Here is a 17,813-nt window from a genome sequence, read left to right on the forward strand (position 1 = left end):
TTATTCCAGGCACTTAAAACAAATGCATATATGTGTTTAACTTTGTTCCCTTAGTTTATATCAGCAAAAATTTGAAACCAATAAATATAGAACTGCTTCATCCTTTTGAATGCACAGTATTCCATTTATGAATATGCCGTAATTTACTCAACCATTCCTTTATAATGGAAATTTAGTTTGCTCACAGTTTTTTTCTATTACTGATGGTGCTTCAGCGAATATCCTTGGAAATTTAACATCTTGCATAGTATAAGTACATCCTTAGGATTAATACCTTATGTGTGAAATGTATGGGTCAAAGTTTATACATATTTGAGGTTATGTGTGTTGCCAAACTGTCCGTGACAGAGATTGTACCAATTTATACCCAGAAATGTCTAGGAATGCCTATTTCTGCACATTCTTGCTATCAGTGTTATCACACTGGTGTAAGTCTGTCCCTCTGATACTTACAAACGGCATCTTATGGTACTTTAGTTTGTATTTCTTGTATTTTAAGTAAAGTTGAATATCTCTCCATATTTTTGGGAGTCATGTGTATTTCCTTTTTGAGAACTATCTGCTCACATTCTTAGCCTGTTTTTCTGTTGGGTCATTGATCTTTTGCTTCAAGATTTACAGGAGCTTTTTATATATTAAGGAAATTAGACTCTTACCTGTGAATAGAAAGTATTTTTAAAAGAAACTATTCTTGGGGCTGGCCCGGTGGCGCACTGGTTAAGTGCACCGCTTGGGAAGCGCAGCGGCGCTCCCGCCCGAGGGTTCGGATCCCACATACAGACCGGTTCCCGCTCACTGGCTGAGCGAGGCGCGGGAGCGACACCGAGGGTTGCAATCCCGTTGCCGGTCCCCAGTCCGGTACGGGGGCAACACTGAGGGTTGCGATCCGTTGCCGGACACGGAAAAAGACAAAAGACAAAAAAAAAAAGAGAAACTATTCTTGGGGTTCTGTTCCAAAAGAACACAGATATATCAACAGTTTGAAGAATCCAGGGTTAGGCAGACATGGAGGGCCAGGCTGATGAAAATGTAACGGGTCTGCCCTTGGCAAAAGCACGTTTGGATTCCAGTCCTAGAAAGACCAGTGTGTTCTAAGGAGTTTACTTACTTAGACATGGAAAGAACAATTTAAGGTCATGGAGGCTGTAGTTGAATGAGTGGATTAAAGGCTGTTTGAGCAGTGAGAGAGATGGTGAGTATGTGAGTCAGGGTTAGGTGGCAGGTTGGAAAGAATAGAAAAGAGGGGATAGATTAGAGAAAGAGGGACAGATTAGAGAGATATGTCAGCAGTTCTCTTTTTTATGCTCACTCTCATCTAGTCGGAAATCTGTTTCATCTGCGCTGGCCTCCCCCAACGGTACTAATGTCCTTGAAGAATAGCGCTGGAAGTCCCACGGCCCTGTAGCTGATGGAAGTCTGGGAAAGACTTGAAGGTAGTGAGGGATGTGGAAGTTGCTGAGAGTTTCTCTGCTGAGTTCCGCAGCAGAACCAAGGCCAGTCTAGGGGTGTATGAAACCAGGTATTGTGAATGTTATAAATAGCATTTACGTGGAAAAGAAGGGCCAAGTGTCATAAGAACGCAGTGAGCATCAGGGTCATGTGCTGAAGGTGGAGCAAACTGTGTTTCACATAACTGCTGTCATTACAGCACTCTAATTAAAGAAAAACATGAAATTATATTCACTGGAAAAATTCAAACTATATAAAAGAGCATAAAATTAAAAGTAAAAAGCCTTACCCTCCCTTGGGTAGCCACTGTAAACCATTCTATATCCTTTTGAATCTTTTTATGTAAAAATGCATACATCTTAAGGATTTTTAAAATTCATATTATACTCACTGTGCATATTGCTTTTTGTATCTTAACATATCACAGATTATCTTTCCAACAGTATGTGAAGATCTACTGCCCTTTTAGCAGCTCCTTATTATTTTATTGTGTGGATGTGCCAGAGTTTATTTAATCATTCTCATGATGACGAGAATTTAAGCTGCCTCCTTATTTATGCTTTGGCATAAATACTCAATGAACATTCAAGTTATTTTAACACCAGTTGAGAATCTCCTTGTCCCATTAGTGTCTGCCTACAGCAGCAACACAGGGACTCCATGTAAGGAGAGTCTGGCATACTCTAGGCACAGCCTTTGCTCTAGATCCTAAAAGTGAGTGGGGTCCGTGTTTGTGTGTGTACGAGTTTTGAGTTCGTGTTTATAGGGTAGACTTAGAAAACACACCTTCCTGAACTTTGCTGTTCATTTTAGGATTGGTACCTGCAATTTGAGGTGGCTGCCACAAGGTGGCAGAGGAGCACCCAAATCCTTCAGACAGTGCTTGTAGTCTTGGTACCCTGGAAGGTCTGAAGTTTTTTCTTATTGTGTCATTACCCTAAGTACTTATAAAAACAAAATGGATTTAACTAATAATGTGTCCAGCTAACAAAATTCTCAGCAAAGATATTTACACACATTTATCATCCATATTTAGATCTTCATGTTATATCATATTTCTGATTACATAGCTTTCATTTGTATCATTAAAAAAAACCCATACTTTTTACAGTTTTTAGTCATACAGGAAAATTTCCCCAAACTCTTTCTGCTGTTTTTCCTTTGCTTGTCCTCCTGTCTCCGCCTCTGCTCCATTTTTCATTGCTTGAAGGTAGGGGATGACAGGGCCTTCTTTTTCCCACTTCCTGGTGCCCACCTCTCCCCGCCTACCTTTCTCCGCTGAGACAATCGGCAGCTATGGATGGAGCAAGGCAAGCATCACGGGACCAGCTCCTGCCCGCAGCTGTGCTGCTCAGCTAATGGGAGCAGCCAGGCAGACTTCAAAAGCTCGAGCTGTGTGAGGAGAGGTGCCCACCCACCGCCTCCCTTGGCCTTGCTGAGCAGGGCTGATGGCCTCGCCAGAGCTTTGAAGTTCCATTTGCTTCTCTCCCTTGATTCCCATCAGTTTAAGGCGAGTAGCTGAGAGTTTAGGAAGCAGCAATATTACTTTTCTTTGGGGGACTTAAAATACTCAACTCCTAGCCTTGAGTTCCTTTCCTTTGATGGCTCTGGGATGGAAGGGTCTGTCAGGAATTTACAGCATGCAGCCATTTGAAGGTCGATGTGTGAGGTAGGATGCTCATTTCAGACAAATGAAAGTCCTGGAACACATTCCTTTGCTCATATAACTCTAATTCTGTGCATCTAGGAGACAATAGTGTTGTCTTCCCTTTTCAGTTAAAAAAGGATCCCTGCACTGTATAAAGCACCTAGGAATGTACTTTTTGCCTGACTCAGTTAAAGGACTCTTGGGTCATAATACCCAGTAGTTCCCATTATTTTGAAAATTGTTGATGCCTAGACATTTTCTTAATTTATTGCTTTATTTATTCTTGTTTTAGGAGCTAATGACTGCTTTTAATTAGAATGCCAAGGAAATGCTGCATTTATTAGGCACTTCTATTTAGGGTAGTGGTGTACTAAGCACTGAAGAGAAGGTTACAGGCAAGCCTTGAACTCTGATGGTCTATGCACAAGTCAGAGGACGCTGTTTATGGATGGGAGTCTCACATGGGCCTGGGTACAGTCACCTACCACCTCTCTCCCTGTGTAGACCCATGTGCAGATCCTACTTATCCACTGTGTTACATGGAACTTTGGAGTCTTGAAGCAATTCACCTGGTATAAATAATATTAAGATAAAAGTTTCAGATATTTACATTAGCCAGAAAAGTGCCTGTCCTATCTACTTACTATTGTTGTGGAAATCATGTAAACACGTTGCATGTGAGGCTGCTTTTTTCATTTTGGGGGAGCTGTGCATATATCTTCCTTGGAGACCTGAGAACATGTGGCAGCTCAGGTGTGCTTAGAGAAGTTGAAATTCTCCCCGTCCACCCTCCCTCACCTGTTCTCTTGTGGCTGTCACCTCCTGGAGGGATGGCTTGTGTCTCTGTTGTGTCTCTTCCGGCACCCAGCCTTGCACATCCATAGTAGGTACTAAAAATATCTGCTAAATGAATGAATGAGCATTTGTAAAAGCAGTGTTAGAATCATTACAGGCAGCAAATTCTAACTAGTGTTATAAATCATCGAACAATAACCAAGTATGTCTGCAAGTTAAATTATTTCCTCTACCACTTACAAAACAAAATGGACTCTGGTCACAGGGATTCATGGGTATTGTCTGGTATATTTGTGACAAGAAAAACACCTATAGAGAGAAAGATAGTAATTTTTCTTCTGTTTTTAGGTTGTAATCTATCCCCTTTGGCAAAAGACACAAGGAAAATAAAAATGTTAACTCAGATATAAAAAGGTTAATAAAAATTCCATAGATTAATGTTACTGTTTCAAAATATGAAGATTGTATGACTAGACAGGATGTTAATGACTTGACATTACAAAATTTATTAAATTTATTTTTAAAGTGGTTTGATTCCCCCTCTCAAATGCAGGAAGCATGTGGGAGTTGGAATAGATCTGCCCCAGGCTGCCAAACAAATTTTTAATGGAACTGGAGTCCTTCAGGGATTGTCCTAAATCCACATAATATTCTTAAGTCCTGGTGTTTGCACTGGGACCTGTATATTAGCAGATGTACGCGTGAATAATACACTCATCCATCCATCACCCTAGCGACTCCACATCTGTAGGGGCTGCCGCACATCAATTATTCCACCTCAGGGGGTGGGCAGATATTGGGCCAGCACTGACCTCCTTTTCAATCAGGGCCTCTGAGCAGTGTGTTCTGGAAGTCAAATGGTCTCTTTAGACAGAACCTCTGTTTGGGAATTCATCTGGTCTAATGTGGCCATGCTGAGAAGTCAATGTGATTACCTGTGTCAGGTGTGAAGGCAGCATCCAGGAAGCAAGTGAAAATCCCGTCACTCAGAGCCACTGTCACCGTTCAGGATCTCTCTTATCTATCTAATTCTTGCATAAGATATTAGCCAGTCTATCAGGAGAGAATGTCAACCTCAGTAAGATGCATTTACTTTTCACAAAAAATACAACCGTTGGAAATAAACTGTAAGTTGTTTGAAGAGCTAAATTCACTTTCACATGCTTGGAGATGTTTTTATTATCTGAGGTTTCAAGAAGAAAGTCTCTTCAGGAAGAATGAGGATTTTTGTCTATATCTTAGTGTCTCCTTTTTTCTTCTTTTTTTAAAAGGAAAACAAAGATTCTATAATGCTTATCTTTTTGATCGAAAACTTGAAACTTCTTTCTCAAGAGTACAGAGTTTTAAATATTTTTTAAGCTTCTAATATTATACCTGGGGATGTATTTGAGATTGTCATAACTGTTAAATCAATGGCGAATGGGGAAATACACAATTGTGGTAGTGGCTGACCATTTATTTAATTATGTGGTAAGTACCATATGATGAGAGGGTAAAGTTAAATTGATGATTTGGGCTATCTCAGCCAGGGTGCAGTTTACATGGCAATTATGCTGGGATCATCTAAGTGTAATTGGCAAGTAATTTTGTAGGCAAAGGAACATGACAGCTCATTTACATGGTGTTCACTGAGTAAAATTTTGGGACATTTATCAACCACTCCTTGGTGAAGAGTGATTGCACCAATATCTCCCAAAATGCTATAGGCTGTTTGAAAGCTACATGGAAGGTTTTTATGAATCTCCCTGCATTTGCTGCCCTGAACATTTATTAGCATGTGCTGAATGCCAGGCACTGTCCTAGGCACTGAGGATACAAAAATGAGTGAAAACACAGTTCTACTCTCAAGTTGTTCACGTGTATGAAACAGTCACACCTATCAATAATTTTACCACAGTGTAGAAAGTAGAGTTCTGAGTTCTGCATAGGTACTGTGGGTACCAGGAGAGGAAGACCAGTAGGATAAAGACGGTCTGGGAAATATTGCTGGAGAGGTGACACCTGAGATGCATTTTAAAGACTGAGCAGGACTTTGCCAGGGGAAGGGCTTGCCAGGCAGAGGGGCCAACGAGAGCAGACTCTTGGAGGAGCAAGACAGCTGGTGTGAGCTGGAAACTCAAAGCAGTTGAGGTGCATTTCAAGGCAGATATGGGGCCTGCCAAGGGGACTTGGCCAGCACCTCAGAGGGCCCTATAGGCCACACTAGGGGCCTGGACCTTATTCTGCAGCCTTGGCAAGCCACTGGAGCATCTTCAGAAGAGGAAGGTCTTTGTCAGAATTGTTTTGTAGACAGATCATTTTGTGTAATAAAAACACTTTGCTGCACTTGTATGACATGCCAGGCTCTGTTCTGCAGGTATCAAGGCATTTCATCTTACAGCAACCCCATGAAGGAGGCACTAACAATCCCTGCTGTTCACAGAAGAAGAAATTGAGTACACAGAGGTTGCCCAGAGTTACACAGTGAGCAATGGAGGAGCCAGGATTTGAACCCAGAGCCCTTGCTTATCACCAGCACCCTCCCACACCATGTCACTGCTCGTTTGGCACAATTGACTGCAATTCCCTGTTTATACAACAAGCCCCTCTTTTCCCTCCCCCACTAGACTGTGAGTTGTGTGAGGGCAGGGACCATATGCATCTTGCTCAGAGCCGTATCCTTCAAGCTTAAGACAGTGCCTGCACCTTCTTTGGCACACAACAAGTAAGGAATAAATGTAGTTTTGAGGGGGCCATGACTGGAGGCTGTTGTGCTCCACCTGGCCAGGGGTGACAATGAGGACCTGAGTCAAAGGCAGTATTAGTCAGTATGGGGAGCTGAGGATGGAGAATCAATTGGCAGGGCTCGGTGACTGGACATGTGGGTTTTGTTGGCATAGTCTCACAAAGCTTCTGATGTCCAACCGTACACTGGGCAGATGACTTGGCAAAAGAATCAGAAGCAGAGGGAAGCCGATGCTGCTCTTCACAGAGCTCTTACATTCCTCGAAGAAATGTTGCTGACTCAGGATGAGAAGTTAGAAGAGACTTCCCTGGAGATGGTTAAAAATAGAATGAACACATCTGCGTGGGACGGTGGAGGGACAGAGCTGCCCTGGGGTAGATAAGTGGTTAGATGGCCTTTGGGATTCTTCCCCCTTTGAGAATTCTCTGGTTTAAAAGAAATAAAAATTCTCCCAAGCCACCTATTCTTAACTCTCTGGCTTAGAGAAGAGAAGATCAAAGGACTGCTCAAGGACTAGGGATTCTTCCCCCTTTGAGAATTCTCTGGTTTAAAAGAAATAAAAATTCTCCCAAGCCACCCATTCTTAACTGCCTGGCTTAGAGAAGAGAAGATCAAAGGACTGCTCAAGGACTAGAAATATTGAGGCAGATGCCTGGATCATAGATGAGGACACAGAAGCCCAGAAGGATGGAATGACTCCACTAGGGCACACCTGAGGTGAGAGGAAGACCCAGTCATGGGCGTCTCAGTCTGGGCTTGCTTTTCCCATCTCTCCCATTGCAGCATTTATGTTTCAGCTGTCCCCTGTAGGCTGGCCTGTGCTCGGTGGTGACACGAAAGCCAAGGAGACCTGGTATCTGCCCTTGAGGAATTCAGAGAGCCTCAATAATAAGGGACACATGTCATCTGATATCAAAGTACCATCTACTACATAGGACATTTGGAAAATAGAAAAAGTGAATTTTAAAAAATCCTTAATTTCTTTTTAGCCCTACTTATTGCCTGGCACTGCTTTAGTACTTTCTATTCATTATCTCTCATTTTCATAACATCCTAGAAGTTGGATAAAATTTCCGTTTTATGTTTCAGAAAATGAAAGCACTCAGAACCTGGTTTGTAAGATCAGACCATGGTAACTCCAGTCCTACCCTGTACAAATGATGTTAGCATTTCATGGCGTTCCCTCGCAGTCTTCTTTTTCTAAGCACTGAGACTATTTACTTACGTAGCTATAATGTTATCATAGATCCAATTTTTAATTTTCATTTTTTGCTTGTAATCTGTTCTATGTATTTTCCATGTGATCGCATAGTCTTCATTTTAATGGCTATAGAACATCTAACCAAGTTTTCAGGAGTTTTTTTTTTTGGGGGGGGGGTGTTGGCAGAGCCAGGGGAGGCCTTACTTTGCAAAAGACAATTGAATTGGTTCTTAGTTGGAGAATGAGCAAGAGGGGGTACCCGAGGCAATAGACCCTCCCCAAGGGTGGGCTGAGGGCTAGGGCTAAGGCTGAGCTTCAGGTGGGTCTCCTGTTCCCCACACTGCCCAGCACAGCTGCCTCCCCCACAGGCTCTGGGGCAGCCGCAGGAGGCAGGTGGGGCTGCAGTGGCCGTTCACTTGGGCAGGACATTGGAGGACTCGGACCCCGACTTCCCATCACAGGTCTCGATCTTCTTCGCAACCACAGCTTTGGAGGAGCTGGTGCGGCTGAAGGGGCTGGAGCTGCCGCCAGGGCTGACGGTGGACTGGAGGAGGTCATGCTGTAGCTCAGGCTTCCGAAGCTCAGCCCACCTGAGTAGCCACTCGTGGTCTTCGTGTGGATACTCATGTTATTCATCCCAGACTCCAGCGTGCTCTCCTTGCCCTCCAGCAGCTTGTGGTAGGTGGTGATCTCAATGTCCAGGCCCAGCTTGACGTTCAGGAGTTCTGGTGTTTGCACAGCTGCTGTGAAAAACTCAATAACTCTTTTTGTCTTCTCTGATTGTTCACAAACATCACAAAACTCATGGAACTCAGTGGATCTGGCAGACACTAACAGTATTCTGTGGGATAATTGAAAATCTGTGTTCATGGCTCCTTAGACTGAACCATTTTGGATATTTAAGGTTTTGAATATTATTATGATCTTTCCCACTATTTCCTGTACCAGGAGATCCATATCTATGCTTATGATCTCTTTTGAATTTGTTCTCTGTGTTTTATTGTTTTGTTTCCATAAAGGTGTATATTTACCTGGTCACCCTGATGGATATGGTGGAGGCTGGAGTGGAGGCAGGCAGGCCGAACCAGGTAGAGAGAAGGAGCTGAGAAGCTAGTCTAGGTGGGACCAGGAGGTTCTTAAAGAAATGTTTACTCAAAAATCTTCCAATTCTTGGTACATATGGCATTTTGAAGGCATGTTTTACATTTTAGGGCCAGGACATCTGACCATCTGCTACAGATGGCAATGTGGAGGGGAGAAGAGAAACTGCCAGGCTCTGTGCAGGGGATCGTGGTTTCCTTCCCCACCAGCGGCCCCTGTGAGGATGGAGAGAGGTGCTGGGCACAGCTCAGAGTGGAGCCGGGGTGGGGGTGGCCTGAGGCAGGTAGCAGGTGACTTTTCCAGCCTTGGCTTTTCTGACTCAACACACATTCTTCCTCCTGCCCTTGTAAGAAGACAAGTTTTCATTTTCTTAGGGTAGTAAAAATCTTTTGTGAGAAGAAAACGTGTCATCAGGTGTCTTATTCATCAGCATATACACCATCTCTTTAAAATGACAGTGGGAGGAAAAGTTCATCAGTTCAATATGTCTTTCACATTTGGAGACTCCTGACTAATAACCTCTGGTATTTATCATCAGAACAGCCAAAGAACTGAATTCTGGCACATGCTGCTCTCACGCACTGAGAAAAACACTTAAAAAGACAGAAGATTTTCTCCATTTTTCCTTCTTCCATTCATTTAGAAAAAAGCATACCTTTTTTTAATTAAAAAAAATATGAGCATGCAGAAACATCTGGCCTGTATTACTGCAGCAGCCTCCTAAATGGCATCCTTTTCTCCAGTCTGTCCTTTTAAAATCAACTGTATACACAATGCCAGAAAGATCTTTCTAGATCACAGATCTGCACCACTCGCTCTCTCACGTCACTGGCATATTCTTCCATGACTCTTCCATGGTTCTTGGGGCCAAGTTCTGTGTAGCCACAGCTGCCACCTCCCCTGCTTACCCGACACACTGAGCTGCTCACGGTTCTTGCTTCATGCTACAATAAAGGAGGTCTCCAGCTCCATGTACAAATCAGTTCTTTGTCCACAAGCTCCCTGCCAGGCTCTGCTGAGCCTGGACCCCAGCATGGGCCCCCACAGCAACTATCCAGCACTTATCACACGCATATGGAATGTAGCCCACAGTCTTGTTTTTGCTTGGCCAGCATAATACTTCAGTTAAAAACAAAACAAAACAAAAAACTTGAATATTGTTGGGCAAGGCATATCACTGACTTATCACACGCATATGGAATGTAGCCCACAGTCTTGTTTTTGCTTGGCCAGCATAATACTAAAGTTAAAAACAAAACAAAACAAAAAACTTGAATATTGTTGGGCAAGGCATATCACTGTTCAGTTTGCTTAAGGCTCCACTTTCTATTATCCACCGAACCCAAATTACACATTCTATATTGGGTCATACGAGGCTACTTATTTTCTTATCTCTTTCGCTCAGTAGACTATTCATATAAGCTGTTTGAGAACCAGGACTGTGTATTGTTAACTATTGTATCTATAGGCTTGGCAGCGAGTGCTCAATAAATATTTGTTGAGTGACTTTATGCCTTAAGAAAAACCTAAAATTAGGTCAGGAAAAACTCAATAACTCTTTTTGTCTTCTCTGATTGTTCACAAACATCACAAAACTCATGGAACTCAGTGGATCTGGCAGACACTAACAGTATTCTGTGGGATAATTGAAAGTCTGTGTTCATGGCTCCTTAGACTGAACCATTTTGGGTATTTAAGGTTTTGAATATTATTATGATCTTTCCCACTATTTCCTGTACCAGGAGATCCATATCTATGCTTATGATCTCTTTTGAATTTGTTCTCTGTGTTTTATTGTTTTGTTTCCATAAAGGTGTATATTTACCTGATCTCATTTCATGTCCATATGACCTTTACACTCCCTCAAGTGGGCTATTCGGAACTCTGAATGGAATAGGGTTAGATGCATTATTTTATCTGCTTTGTAAGATCTGATCATGACCAAAGTACAGTCAGTGGGCATACCCAAATTTGGGTCCTGACAAAGAGTAATACACCTAGATCTGTACAAGCTGGTGGTGCCAGAGGCTGCAGTAATGGAAATGCCCATTGGCTGACCTTGGATGTATCATGTTTTGGATAATCTAGTGCTTCATGTAGGTCATAACATTTCTTTATTTCTTTAGTTATTCTTTTCTATTCATTCAGTTACATGCTGCTTTAAAGACACTAAAAAAGATCTGGTGTCCCCTGGGACCCAGATTACTCATATTTATGGAATGTCACATAAAGTGCCATAGGACTGTGGTATCTGCCTATGGCAATGTTCTTGCCATAAATTCCATCTCCAGAGGATGCCCTGCCTTTTCAAGGAATACTATGTATGTTTCAGGGGGACTATACACCATAAGGCATTGCTGAGGAAAGGTATCCAAGTACTGAGTTCAAGGAAAGAAGAAGCTTCGTCTAAGCTTCCTTCCCTAGCGAAGAGGTGGGGGCAAAATGAGGAGAGTTTATTACAGAATTCTTTAGGAGGATCCAGAAATTTCATTGACAATTTTGCTAATGTGCTTGCTCGGCTGCGTTCTCAAAGGCCCGTTGTGATTTCCTTGGTTGATATTATTAATGGTTAATAGGTGCACCTGAAAATCAAGCAATATTGTATCATTTGGGTAATAGTTATGTTAAATGGTTCTTTTCTACAGCAGCAAGCTTATCAGATTATCTTTTTCCTAATAATGAATACCTCATCTTTTCCAATTTCTCAATCAAATGCTTCCACATCATCTTGAAGCAGAGCCAGTTCCAGCTGCATCTTTTCTATACTCTTGGCTTCAATTATGTCAAATTATCCAACCTACTTACAGTTCCTTAGGTTCTCTTTTGCTCTGAGGCATAGGCCTGTTGCACCTCTTTGGAAGCTCATGATTATCAGCCATTCAACACAAGTCTGTTGTAAGTAAACAGGAATCAAAAAGAGCACTAGGTTAAATTTACGGTTATGAGGAAATTTCTAGAATAGACTTCTTTCTTTTTTTTTTTTTTTTTTTTTCTTTTGTCTTTCTCCGTGTCCGGCAACAGATCGCAACCCTCAGTGTTGCCCCCGTACCGGACCGGGGACCGGCAACGGGATTGCAACCCTCGGTGTTGCTCCCGCGCCTCGCTCAGCCAGTGAGCGGGAACCGGTCTGTATGTGGGATCCGAACCCTCGGGCAGGAGCGCCGCCGCGCTTCCCAAGCGGCGCACTTATCCAGTGCGCCACCGGGCCGGCCCTAGAATAGACTTCTTTCTAAATTTTGGTGCTCTTGGGTTGATCTCAGGTGTTTCTCTTCTCCCTGTCTTTTCTCCCTGAAACATATGTGTATCTCATTCTATGTTGCCTTGCTTCAGAGGTGAAGATTTCCATGGCAGTCACATAAAAGTAAATGCAGCCATGTTTTGATTATATAAAATAATAAATATTTAATTTATTATTGACCAGAAGCATCTGGCTTCCCATATATTACCATATTTTATTTTATTCAACCAAATACCTATATCTGAAAGAGGACAAGAAATGTCCCCAAGTTTCCCTTGGGGAAACCTAATATTGTCACTTTCTGTCATATTGGCTGAAACTTTACTGTACCTTATTTCTCTATTCAGGTGAAATGATTTATCATTTTGGAGTCATTTTTTTTTTTAGTAAAAATTCTTATCATTATACTTCAAGGCCTGATCTGCATGTCTCTGTCCCCTTTTGATCATTCTGTTTCTATCTTCTGAGCTTTAAAAAGACCCCTTTTCTCTGCAAGAAAAAGAGAGCCCAGACTCACCCCTGAAGATCCCAGCTGACTCAAGCTGCATTTCTTTCTCCTATTAACATGAGCAGTGGCCCTTTGACGCCCAAGGCCATGCTTTATACCCCCCTAGGACTCTAGTACCCAGCCCAGTGTACAGAACAGGCACAATTCATGGTTTCTAAGTGAATGAATAAATGAATGAACACCTGATTTCACAAGTTATGGTTGTTTAATCTCCTTAATCTAAATTACATTCTAACTGGAACTGTATCATTTCAAACTTTTATCAAATATTCTTAATACCAAGTACAGTACCGTGCATACAACTATTGCTCAATGAATGTTTAGTGAGAGTGAAAGATGTTGTATATTTTGGAACCCTATCATGAAGAAACCAAAATTTGGCACACAGCATTTCAAAATCCATGCTTATTCCAAATAGTCAAGTCAAGTAATGAATTTTCACCCTGAAGACTAACCAGTGATTCAACTGATTGGTTACTATGATTACTCTACATTGGACCTTCTATAGTTGGAATGCCTTATAACATTCCAGAGAGAGAAAAATCTTTGGAAAACCATCTGTGTTTCTGGAAATATTTATATGGAATCCTTCCCCTTTTAGAGAGTGTTATTGATCAAGTTCAACAGATATCCACTGTTCCTGCAAACATATATTGAACACTTTGTATGTGACATGAATTGGACATAAATGTGAAACTGGCAATTCTTCAAATTACTTATAATTTCGGAGCCAAGGATAGAAATAAAGCAGCATACAGTATTAAAAAGTCTACAGTATAAACCAGTATAATGATCAGAGAAAAGGGAATAATTAACCCCGCAAAAGGCATTAGGGGAGACTTCCTAGAAGAAATGGCCCTGAGTTGGATTTCAACCATGATAGCAGTTTTTGTCTTTTAGATGACTATCATGACCGGAAAATGCCCCTAATGTGCTTGATGTATTCATTTATAAAGCATTGCCACATTACAAGGAAGAAACTTTTAAAAAGCAAAGATTTGAAAACCATTTAACTCCTCAATACAGCACATAATCCACCTCTATATTCTATGGTTTGTGTGAAAAGTGAGAAACAGAGCTGAATCAAACGCTGCTATATTAATGGATTTATATATGTGCACATAAGGCTAATATATTTTATGCTGCCAATTTTTTATGGTTCCATAAATAGAGCTATCACTAACATTTCTAAGTGAGAAACAGAGCTGAATCAAACGCTGCTATATTAATGGATTTATATATGTGCACATAAAGCTAATATATTTTATGCTGCCAATTTTTTATGGTTCCATAAATAGAGCTATCACTAACATTTCTAAAAAAATGAAGAAAAGAGCTCATATGTGCTAGTAGAAATTCAATGTATTTTATAGAACACTGCTACTCTTGATATAGCCTACGGGATGTGACTTTTCATAAAAACCTAATGAATTTCTAGATTTGTCAGCTGTTTCCAAACAGATGCACATTGCTAATCTAATGGAGACATTTTGAGCCCAGATCTGAAATATCAATAGCTTTTAGTATTGCAAATTAGTTTGTCTATTGGGTAAATTGGGCTGTGTGGTTCTTGATAAAAAATAGCAAGTAATTTTGTATGAATGTTTTATGTGCAACTGTCTTGCCAGGATTTGATGCTCATGTTTTTCCTTGCAGAGTTTTAAGTTGAATGTAGACAGTCATTGTGCTCTCAAGGAAGCTGTGGAGGAGGAAGGACACCAACTTCTCGAGCTTATTGCATCTCACAAAGCAGGTAAATCCTCCTGAAATATTGCAAGTCTTTATGTCTTCAGACTATTAAGAATGAAGAAGCATTGCTGTAAATTACTGCATATATTCACTTCCTTATGTATTATTAATATTTACATTATCAGATTGACCTTCAAGATTTATAAATGTTTCATATACTGCATACAATGCTGTGATACTTCTAAGATGAAATACTGCCTCCAAATGGTCTGTTCATTTTATTTGGGGCTTGCTGTTCACCTGAGTTTCAATTGAAATCACATTCCTGAGAACTTCACTTTGACATGCTTTTTGATGTAGGTGCTCTGGAAATAACATTAAGATAATGAATGAGAATTGTGCATATAGTTATAATGCATATGCATTGGGGTACTTATAGATATCATTACAGATATAAGGCAGGCAGTCTAAAGATACCTCATTATTTCCCTGCCAATTCACACACATGAACATTTTGCATGTTCTTTGCTGATCTTTGCATTAGAGTTTTTGGCCTTCAACCAATTCTTACCCCAGTATTAATATATTTATGAGGAACAGATTATAAATAAAAAATAGTTTTGTCATTTGGTTATACTTATTCTGATAATAGAAACCCATAGGATAAGATGAGTTACAGTTTGGCTCCTACTTTGATCTTACTACAGCTAACTAGGAAAAACACAGCATTAATTGGATGTGCCAGTGTTAAAGATTGCTGTCCTAATTCTGGTCCATTTACTGTATTTCTCATTGAACTGACTTTACCTATTTCCGTACATCTTTCTGATTGTTACAAAGTCTCTACACAGATACCCACAGGGTCTTTTATTTGGAATGTCAAGTTATAGTGTTAATAATTTTTACACATCATGATTTTTGTTCCACGTGCATTTTTTTTTCAGTCAATTCACTAAGTCTAGGGTCAATTTCTAAAGCAGGCATCTATGTGGTTAGCACATTTTTGTGTCCTTATGCCTTGTGGCAAGAATTGCTGGTCTCTACTCTGGGTGACAAATGCAAATACGGCATGTGATGGTAATGATCATTTAAAAATATGTGTACTGTTTGAAATAGCCACCTAATTACTAAATAAAAAATAATAACGGTAAAGACACAGTCAGGTCCACAACCTGTGCTTCCCCTTCTTTTGGAGAAGGACTGAAGGACATGCTGCGGATGATTGCAAGTCAATGGAAGGAGCTGCAGAGGCAAATCAAACGGCAACACAGCTGGATTCTCAGGGCTCTGGATACCATCAAAGCTGAGATCCTGGCTACTGATGTGTCTGTGCAGGATGAGGAAGGGACTGGAAGCCCCAAGGTAAGTGGCTTGAAGTCTGCCTTATTTCCTCTTATTTCTGTCTTCTTTTGAACTAGGCACCACTGAAGTTTTCCTTCCACCCCTCAGGCTTTTCGTTTCTACTGGGTAAACTTTATATATCTCCCTCTATATAAACAAAATGAAATGGCTTAGTTTTTAAAACAATACCCCCCCCCCCCCAAAAAAAAAAGCCTACAACTTTCAAGTTTTCCAGGAAAAGGTTTTTTTTTGTGAAAAGTGGCAGGGTAGGAGAGGGACAGTACTTTAGGGGTGAGAGAAAGGGGGACATAAAACATTTAGTAAACAAAACATAAAGCATCTTTAACATGAATAATCAGAATGGTTTTAAATTGTTTTGTTGCAACTATAAATCACTATAATCAGTGCAATCACTCAGCTCTGACATCCATTAGCCGCTTGGTTACAGCAAATTAACAAAGAAGAGAGAAAGTGATTCATTATCTCATTCCTGTTAATGACTATCAGATGCATTGCCTAATTAGGGGATGGTCATTGTAGTGGGAAGAAGGTCATATGCTTTGCTACAAATCTTTTTGCTCTGAGTGTAAGTTCTCCATAATGGTGCATGCACCGAATACAACAAGTACTTTAAAAATGAGTATTGACATGTTTTGGTTATCCATTTTAGATATACAAAATAACCCATAAAATATATGCAATTGAACTTTAAATGAGCACATTTAGTACAAAGTGCCACTGTTCTAAAGGTATCCTTGGACTCACAGTGTGGAAAATAATTTATTAATTTGATATTTTCATGCAATCGTTCCCTTCTTTTGTATTTGCTCTTTTGTGAAAGTAAATGCAGTAAACCAGTCCCGTAATAGACTCAGCATCAAAATGTATTTTAACATGAGCAAAACAGATCTAACAGTTCATGGTTTCTCTTCCTGGCATGGACAAAGTAAGTGAATCATCATCACATCACATTCATTCAGCATCCATGTGGACTGGCATTGTGCTAAATGTACACAGAGCAAGTTAAACAAGAGCAAGTTTGCCCTCTTAGACTCACATTCTTAAATGCAGGCAGAGCAGAAACCCAACCAGCCCCGCATCCCCATTGAGACCTATGCAGCCAGTGAAAAGAGATGATTTACAGCTCTGGAACCTCAAACAACCACCTTTAATTATTTGTTGGAAACAGAGGACAGAGTGATGAGCTCAGTTCCACTTAAAGACAGTTCCATGGGGAAGGTCACATTTCAGGAAATACTAGAAGAAAGGAAGAGAGGTGGCTTGGCACATGAGCACATATTTGGGGAGGGATGTGATGAAAGGATCAAAGCTGGTACTAGTAACATGGAATGGAGAGTGTATTCAGCAGACTGCTCAGGGCTGACGTGGAGCTAGTTTCAGGAGCAGGCTGCAGAGAGAAGTTGATTGGGCTAATGCTTTGGCTGTGTGGTGGTGGGGTGGAAAAATGATGAGAAAGGTTACAATTAAAATTCAGTTGTATTTTACTCATTTAACAAAAATATGCTAAGTGCCTACTTTTTAAAAGCTATCCTGTATCAGGTGCATTCTACATGCTATATGCTGTTCTATAGCACTTCTGTATTCTCTCATTTAATTAGCACAACAAATTCATTAGGTAGTTCTGTAATAATCCCAAATGGAGAACATGGAGGCACAGAGAGGTTAAGTAACTTGCCTAAGGTCACACAGCTACTAAGTAGGAGAGGTGGGATTTGAATCTGAGCCCTTTGGTCTGAGAGCCCATGTTTGTCACCACCTAGAGTGCTGCCTCTCCCTGGTGCTGCTCAGGGCCGAGTATGGTGCCAGGTATTAGAGATGAACAATTAGCCTCGGTGCCTGTCTCATTCAACTTGTGGTGAAGTGGGGGAGACCAACTTTAATCTGACGATCCTGCCTGTTCAGACCATGATGTGCTGTGAAAGGAGAGAAAAGGGAGCGACAAGATGTTGGCCCAGGAGAAGTGATGTAGATCAGCGCATGAGGGAGGGCTTCTCTGAGGAAGCGCCATTCTGTGAGCAGGCCGGCGTGATGAGCGGGAGGAAGGAGTGTGCTGGGGAAGCTGGGTGGCCTGCTGTCAGCCAAGGGGAGGGTTTGGGG

The 17,813-nt window shown here is 41.1% G+C and overlaps 1 protein-coding gene across 1 annotated transcript in view; it reads left to right on the forward strand.

Annotated features, from left to right (window-relative positions):
* Nucleotides 1-15,767, forward strand: part of LOC103608926 — a 43,801-nt gene extending 28,034 nt beyond the window's left edge. Inside the window, exons 3-4 of the mRNA XM_008593312.1 lie at nt 14,322-14,418; nt 15,553-15,767. Of these exons, the coding sequence (XP_008591534.1) occupies nt 14,322-14,418; nt 15,553-15,767 (312 nt within the window). The remainder of the gene's footprint in view (nt 1-14,321; nt 14,419-15,552) is intronic.
* Nucleotides 15,768-17,813: the final 2,046 nt, after the last annotated feature.

Source organism: Galeopterus variegatus, unplaced genomic scaffold (assembly GCF_000696425.1).
Source record: "Galeopterus variegatus unplaced genomic scaffold, G_variegatus-3.0.2 Scaffold8988, whole genome shotgun sequence".
Classification (NCBI taxonomy): Eukaryota; Metazoa; Chordata; class Mammalia; order Dermoptera; family Cynocephalidae; genus Galeopterus; species Galeopterus variegatus.